Source organism: Penaeus chinensis, chromosome 35, assembly GCF_019202785.1.
Source record: "Penaeus chinensis breed Huanghai No. 1 chromosome 35, ASM1920278v2, whole genome shotgun sequence".
Lineage (NCBI taxonomy): Eukaryota > Metazoa > Arthropoda > Malacostraca > Decapoda > Penaeidae > Penaeus > Penaeus chinensis.
Genome location: NC_061853.1, coordinates 9,306,785 through 9,314,840, shown reverse-complemented (window position 1 = coordinate 9,314,840; position 8,056 = coordinate 9,306,785). Strand labels below are relative to the sequence as shown.

At 38.6% G+C, this 8,056-nt stretch overlaps 1 protein-coding gene across 1 annotated transcript in view; it reads right to left on the bottom strand.

Annotated features, from left to right (window-relative positions):
• Nucleotides 1-3,528: 3,528 nt before the first annotated feature.
• LOC125044478 (60S ribosomal protein L29-1-like) overlaps nucleotides 3,529-8,056 on the bottom strand; it is a 5,313-nt gene continuing 785 nt past the window's right edge. The window contains exons 2-4 of the mRNA XM_047641167.1: nucleotides 4,412-4,484; nucleotides 3,912-3,960; nucleotides 3,529-3,733 (exon numbers count right to left, since the gene is read on the bottom strand). Coding sequence (XP_047497123.1) covers nucleotides 3,617-3,733; nucleotides 3,912-3,960; nucleotides 4,412-4,464 — 219 coding nt within the window. The 5' untranslated portion in view covers nucleotides 4,465-4,484 and the 3' untranslated portion in view covers nucleotides 3,529-3,616. The remainder of the gene's footprint in view (nucleotides 3,734-3,911; nucleotides 3,961-4,411; nucleotides 4,485-8,056) is intronic.

Genomic DNA, 8,056 nt, shown 5'->3' with positions numbered 1-8,056 from the left:
CGTGATGAGGCTGATGACTTTCTACTCATGCTTATAGAAGCTACCCAACAATCACCATCAGGACGGACGGGCTACACGGAGACAACGCGTAAACAAGATGGTTACAGGGCAGCGAGAAAATAAAGTGACTCTTACAGCAGCATTCTTCAATCTGGCAGGCTTATTTTATTACGAGATTGATGCCACATCTGTAACTAAAGAGGTATACACCATTTCCATGCCCTTACTTCCTGTGCTGTGTCCCGACGATGCTGTGATTTTCATGGATGATCCTCATGCAGGAATTTAAATCGAGGATCGTGTTATCAAGAGGCTTCCCCAGCATTCGCTTTTCCTCGATCCCATCGAAAAACGCTTCTCGGCAACGTAAAAAGACCGCTGTGATGCACATACAGCACAACAAGGAGTCACCTTACATGCGTAAACAATGATTTTGCAACAGGTAATCAGCACAGCAAAGCCCACCACTGCTGGTGCATATGTAGATATACATATATACCTAGCAGGGAAGGTAAATTGACGATTATGATGGAGAGTTGGTAATTAGGGTGCAGCAATTATATGATAGGGACATACTGAGGGTACTGCAGTCTTGCAGCTGTATGTATATCTGCATAAATTTGCGGTAAGTCTATAATTAATAGGTTAGTTGTGTCTCTTATAGTCATCAAGGGGCTGCATATCCACATTTCATACATATACATTGCCAGCGAATATATATCATTGTTATCTGTCAAATGTGTGAAACCATCCAGTTTCCCATTACTGTTGTCAAAATATCTTTATACTTTGTCAATTATAATGTGACTCAGTCACAAGTCACACGATTTTCTTACACTGCCAGGCACTTTTGTTACGAAGGCAATTACATATGGAGAAATGTCAAAGGACAAAACGAATTCAACAAAAAATATGTGGATGGTCAGAGGTTTGCAGTGAAATGTCTGACCTGTTATGTGACAAATGTGTACTTCTAGTAAATCCAATACCGATCAGATTTACATGGGAATAGTGTGTTTTCTATAACATAGAAAAATTTTCAATCCACCATCTTCATTCCTTGAAAAAATCTAGTGCGGAAGGGAAATTGCGCAACCGCGGATGTTTCAGCCAGTCAAGCATTCAAGGTTTACACAATGGTTAATGGTTAATGCTTAAAACAAATACATGTGCTAAACATCAAAAGCCATATAGCCCTATGGTAAAGTATTATGGTGGAAGGGATTTAAAGTCAACGGTCATGGTATTATAAGACAGGAAGTGAATAGGGTAGGATAAGATTAATTGAAAGGGGAAGGGTTTAGGATAAAAGATGATTAGATCACACAATTGTATGTGTGAGAAGGAAAGACTACGGCGAAACCAGTACCTGAGATGGATTTGGAGCCGTCTGTATAGACATGGGTACTAGAGGAATGGCTCGAGATATGTGCAAGAATATGTGTGAGGACTACAGGTGAAATGATCGTTGGGTCAGGGAAAATAGAAAAGTAATTACAAGAGGAAGATATTAGCCAGGGAGGGAAAGTTTGGGCAGAAAGAGGAAGGGATCGGAAATGTGGAATGGGTGAATGGGAGAGCAGAGCGTCCATACGAACAGGGAAAGGGGTACGTAAACGTGGAAAGGAGAAGGTATAAGGGACTAAGGGACAGTTAGCTTAGAGAAAATTAATGAATAAGAGTATAGGTTCTTGGAAACAAAAGAGTGCGTCGTCGAGAAATGATGGTAGGCTTGATTCACTATATAGGCTCTGCTTTCAACTGGACCTATGGCTAAACGGAGTCAAGTTGAGTGAGAAGGGAGGCAGGGGCGGAAGAATCAGCAAGGGTGGGGAGGATTAGGGTAATATGTAAATGGAGAGTTTTGCGGTCTGAACCCCAGGTTTTTTTTTTTTTTCTTTGAGAGAGAAGTTATGATCTCGCCAAGACAGTTTGGATTCAAAACCGACCCCAAAGAACTTGCCTGAAAGTCGGTATTGGATGTGAGCATCATATTGGAAGAGTGGAGGTTGGGAGTCTATACGTGAACAAGAAAAAAAGGATGGAAAAAGTTTTAGAAGTAGAAAATCGATAACCGCAGTTGGTAGACTAAGAAGAAATAAATGTTATTAACGATTGTAGAAACTGATGGAGGGCTGGTATGGAAGAACCAGAGGCAAAGATGGCTGGATCATCTACATATAGTGATGACCGGATTTCTGGTTGCAGAGCTGAAACTAATCCGTTTACGGCAATGAGAAAGTGTGTGTTGCTGAGCACACTGCTTTGCTGGACACCTTCAAATTGTGGAAAAGAGGAAGTGGATGAGGCGATCAGAAAGAAAGGACTTTATGAAAATGCCCATGTTTCCGTGTATGCCATTGGAAGAGTTGTTGAAGGATATGGTGCCACCTTATGGTATTCTATGCCTTTTCTAGATGAAAAAAAAACATTGAATCTCAGCGTGCAAATGCTGATGTGATTTGTTTCGAAGTATGCATGAGGATCAGCTGTGCTTCAGCTGCCACAAAATCCAAACTGATTTGGAGAGAGAAAATTGTAGTAAAGATTTACACAAGGATATATAGAGACCTTGCCAACCTTTCCATGCCAGCAACCCCACAATATATGGAGAACTTTAAAATGGATAGGTATTATATATTTATTGTTGCAATGTTAGTATATAAAATAACTTTTAGATCAAGATAGATATCACATCAATTAATTAGTAAGGCAGCTAATGATTTTTCTGATTATAACATGAATACGTGCCTGCAGTTTTGTTCATGGAGGGTGAAAGGTAAACCAATATATTATTTATATGTTAAGATGACTTTTACCTCAACCATGTTAAATTCTTCATGAAAGATGACCCTGCCACCTAAAACATGTGCTTCACACCATGGAAAAAAGTTCATAGGTCATTCTTTTTTTAGTTCATCATCCTGACTCAGTAACCAGTATTCTTATTTATTGAAGAAAAAAATCAACATCTGAGGTCTTTAGTGGTGTATTCAAATATAACAATAGCACGAGGCTTGGGGACAAAGCCCCCAGCAAAAATAGTTAGCAATGTGTAACTGGTAGGTTATGGGAGTAGAATGGTAACCTGTGAGAGAAATAATGGAACTAAAATAATACTATTAATGCCATACTACAGTTTGGTCTAATACTGTAATAGCTGCAGGAAATTTTAATATATATGATAATAAAATTATGCTCCTAATATGTAGTATTGGCAAAAAAAAATTAGAGGGATTTTGCCAAAAAAAAATGTTATATTTGCACATTTTTGTTCATCTTTTGGGAGTTGGTTTATAGTTAACATTTTTCACAATCTTTTCTAAAATTATACTGCTTGATTTGTCATTTTTTAAACAATCATTTTCTGCATATCTTGAAATAGGCAATTAATTATATTGTAAAACTGGATATATCTTATAGGTTCAAATTCTCAGACATTGTAAGATATTTTCCATGTTCAACACCATTTAACATATCACTTCAATGAGGCACATTCAAAAAGGAAACAAATATTCAAGCAAGAGATCAACCTTACATTTTCTTTATTTCTGTATTACAAAATGCAAGGAAGAACATCCCAAGGTGGTGTGTGGGATGGCAAAAGTCAACCCATCTATTCCTTGTTACCAGCCTTCTCGGCTTGTCTCTCCTTGTATCTCTCCATCTGTGCCTTGGGTGTAAGGTTGTGCTTGCGTGCATACTTCAGGTTCTTGAGGAACTTAGGGTCCACCTGTGTGCAAGAGAAGGTAAAAAGAACCTGTTAACTGGGCTTTAATCATCATTTGGTTACAAATATTTTTCAGGTGCATGATTATACATGAAATATTTGAGTAGACAAAAGCCTTATATCAAATTCTAAATACTGAGCAAGCTTATTTCAAAGATAAAAAATACACAAGATAACTTACTCCTCCCATAGATGCGTGAATCAGCACCTTAGGCTTGCGGATGGGGTTACTGTGGAAGAAAAGCAGCAAAATTAAGTCTCCATGAAAAGGACTAAGTGTATATATTACATATATACACATTAATATCCATAACTGTTTAATAACCATTACTTCCAGGACCTCTATTCTTAATCCTTGGCACCAGGTACATATACTATCTACCATGATTTTCTTTATCAATTTTGTTTACAGTTTACCTAGTCTTGCCAGCTTAACCCGATTCAAATACCATATGATAAACTTTAACATTAATAATATAAGGTCATGAATTAAAACACAAAATCAATTTTTTTCTTGAAATTTAAGAAAAGGGGGTAAAACATGAAGTCAGGTAAAACATGAAGTCAGGTAGGCTGTATTATTAACCTGGTTAACTAAGTGCTTTTGGAGCCATCTGTATGTAAACAAAATTAAGTACATGTGTCACTGGATTAATTTGCCAAAGTTTTTTTTATACTTACCGATGAGCCTTGCGGTTCTGGTTATGATTGGTATGATTCTTTGACTTGGCCATTGTTTATGTTTCAACTCTACCTGAAACAAAAAATAACTATTAATGCACTGTATTATAAATGATGATGTATAAATGAACACTAGAATTACTAGGATGGGGAGAGATGGGGGGGAAAAAAATGGGGAGGAAAAGAGAGGGGAAGGAAGGGGGGGAGGGAGAGGCAGAGGGGGAGAGAGGGAGGAGAGATTACTGTAAAGTAGGTTAGGAAGTGCAAAACTTAATTAGATGGCAGAACCAATTTCTTAAAACATAACTAATGAATGTTGTATGTATTTTCTTTAAGCTGTAATTATGTTTATACATTTTGATAAAGTACTAATAAACAACTGTTTATATTCTTTCTACTCCCATCTTTCAGGTTTGTCAATTACAAATTGGCATACACAGAGTTCCCAACTACCTATTACATCAATAACTTTCAACACATTGTTAACGAAATATATTATTTGCTAACCATGGGCCTTTCACATCTTTCATTGTGTAAATGACTGAATCAATCTTTCCTGAAATGCTTGAAGAATCTGGCTGATAATTATATACTTATAACTTTTTTCAATGCACATGTCTGCATGGCCTGAATATAGTAGTTTGCATTTCCAAATTTCAGGCTTTGTGTCATACTTTTCATCAAAAGCTCAAGTTAGCCTCCAAGTGCTGTATTTTGTATAAAATTTGACAGATGCAAAAAAAACTCAACTTAGAAAAAACCTATGACCTTAGTATTGTGGGCAATGAAACACTACATTTACCGATCTCAAAATTTACAGAAGCACCTCCTATGACTAAATCCAGCCTTCCCAACTCACGGCAAAGAACGGAAACACAAACTGTCTTTTCACATGTAGCTCATGACTTCATGGTCAATGTCACACTTAAAAATGCACATGATTTTTAATGTTGTTCTGTATTTTAATTTATATACATTTACTTTTAATCTATACGAGTGCAAGCAAACTTGACAGTCCTGTTGTCACAGCACTCATTACTCCTTCCAAAAGTGAAGTTTGTTACTTGTGTTTTCTAATTCTTTCCCAACATGACAATTAAAAACATAACAGGAATAACATTAAATTCGGTAAAATATAAAATCTGTGTTCCAGCTGGAGAACTACTTCTGAGATTCATCACTTGCTAGCCACCCTCAAATAAAAATTTGTAACATTAAATTTTAAGTCAGTAGCAACTGGGAGAGGTGTACTAAGATGGAGTCAATGGCTGAGGAAATATAGTGGATGGGAGGGGGTCCTGGGGCAGAGCCCTCAGCTAGGGAAATGTAGCAATTGGGCGAGAACAACTCTTCCTAGTTAGGAAGAGTTGTTCATCCGCGCCATGTAAGGTCTAGATTTCCATGGCTGAACGTTGGCTTGGGTTTTTTTGTTTTCCACTTTTAATCCCCCCCCCCCCCCCATGGTATGAGTTAAGTGCTGACAGTAGCAGTCCTGTTGCAAACATTTACCAACTCCTTTAGCCCAATATATGCTCCTTTACCTCTGCTAAAAGGCTCAACAAAATCATGACAATACTCAAAAGGTCAGTCAGATAACTTGCAAGATGTGAAAATTAACTCTTAGGAGTTAAGGGCAAGCTTCTGTTATGGATAAATGATTACAAGTAAATATTCAGAATACCTTTAGATAACCAATCTTGACAATTTTTGTATCAGTGGATTTCTCTCCATCTCTACAATCCAATATCCCCCCATTATGCACAAGCATGAGATGTCATTAAGCCAATGGCGACGGGTCACGGCTATCGCCGTCATAACAATACGCACGATGTGAGGCATGCGGCTGTCCGCAGCGGCGCCGCGCCAAAACGCCCCGAGGCAATGATTCGGCTTGATGTACCGAATTCACGCGCTCAGAGTCGGCGCGCTGCCACCGTTCGCCAGAGCGTAGAGTTTTTTTTAATTTTCTATACCCGGCGCCATTGGGTTAAAGGTACCAGGGAAATTTGGGGGGGGGGGATATGTATAGCACATTGTGTCTACAACATTTCCCCCAACCCCAATCTGGAAGACAAAGCATCCACCACACATGTATGGCAAGATGAGCCATGCTATATTCAAACTTGTGCGGAGAGAGTAATGAAGCAGTGAAATAATTTGTCAGTGATGTGATTTATTAAATAAAGATTTTGTACAAGAAAATTCATAAAACTTTTAAAAATTAGTGAATTGGCACAGAACCACAGACTCAGTTTACAACATTAAGCAACAGTGCAAATTGGACATTAACATGTTATGAGTTGTAGCCTGAGCATGTTTTTTATCAAACATCCAGAGGCAAACAAACAACCACATTTGCAGCAGAGCTCTACCTACCCTCTTGTTAAATCAAAAGTTCAAGGAATAGTGTACACATGGAGGAGGAGAGGATGGGGTGTTTTGGGAAAGAGTGGGAGGAAGATAGATAGGGGAAACTTGAGGGGGATGGATATAAGCAAATACTTGCAGAGCAAACAGGAATAGAGGGAGCAGTGTGTTCTCTTGGGTAATGTTTAGGATACTTTGGATGTCATCAAGAGTTTCTGGAGGCAAGTTGGGTGGGGAGGTCTGCATAAAGGGTTTTCTTGTAAGGAGGAAAAGAGTAGATAGATGTTCGAGGGGCAGAGGAAAAGGTAGGTGTAGGACAGGATGTGGTAAAAGGTGGGGTGAAGTAAGAAAGTGGTAAAGATTGGAGTATCTGGATCTAGACTGGAAAAGGAAATTGCCTGGTAGGATGGTTTTGGGTATGGGGAAGAGATACCAGGGGAGATGCTAAGACAGCTTGAGAAGATGGGAGGGAAGCCAAGCAAAGGACAGTTTTGGAATAAGTAGAAAAAGAAAAACCTTGCCTATGTGCTTCCTGTCGGGCTTCATATAGAATGAGGCCTAGTTTGAATTTAAGTACCGTTTCCTTAGATTGGAATTTGTAAGCAGGGCACCTCCTATAAAATACATCATGAGAGCCACCATAATTGACACACGTGAACGGTCATTACCGGGTTGGGCAAATAGAGGATAGTGGGCTGTGGAGTGACAGTGTTTGGCTGGGTGGCTAAATTGCCAACATTTATGACTGACAGGGTTGATATGATCAGTCATGGAAGGATACTCCACCAATTTTGAAGGCATACACTAGTCTCTAGGAGGAAAAATGTAGTACTGCCACAGTATCATTGTCAACGAGGCAGGAGACCAAGTTGTTTTCAAAATATAGAGTAGGAAGCAATACAGATATATCTGCAACTGCTTCATATTTAATGGGAAATTACAAAAATACCCTCTATATGTCACTATTCAGAGACTGTGCACAACACCTTCACACAGTCAGTTTTTAATGTTGCATTTTCTGTAAGTTCCCACAGAGTTAATAAAGGGAGATAAAGGGGGACTTGCCCCCTAGTCTAGGGAATAAATAGAAGGTGGGAGAGGTTAGGTTTGGATTCCTGGTTCACATGTTATCCTGGATTTGAGACCATCTCTGAAGGGAGCATCGCTCTCAGTAACAAATACCAACTTTTCTTCTTGTTATTTAAATAACTGACATTAAATATCTTTTAATACCCTTTAGCAAACAAAGCAACGATGGCATTGTTTTTTTTTCACATT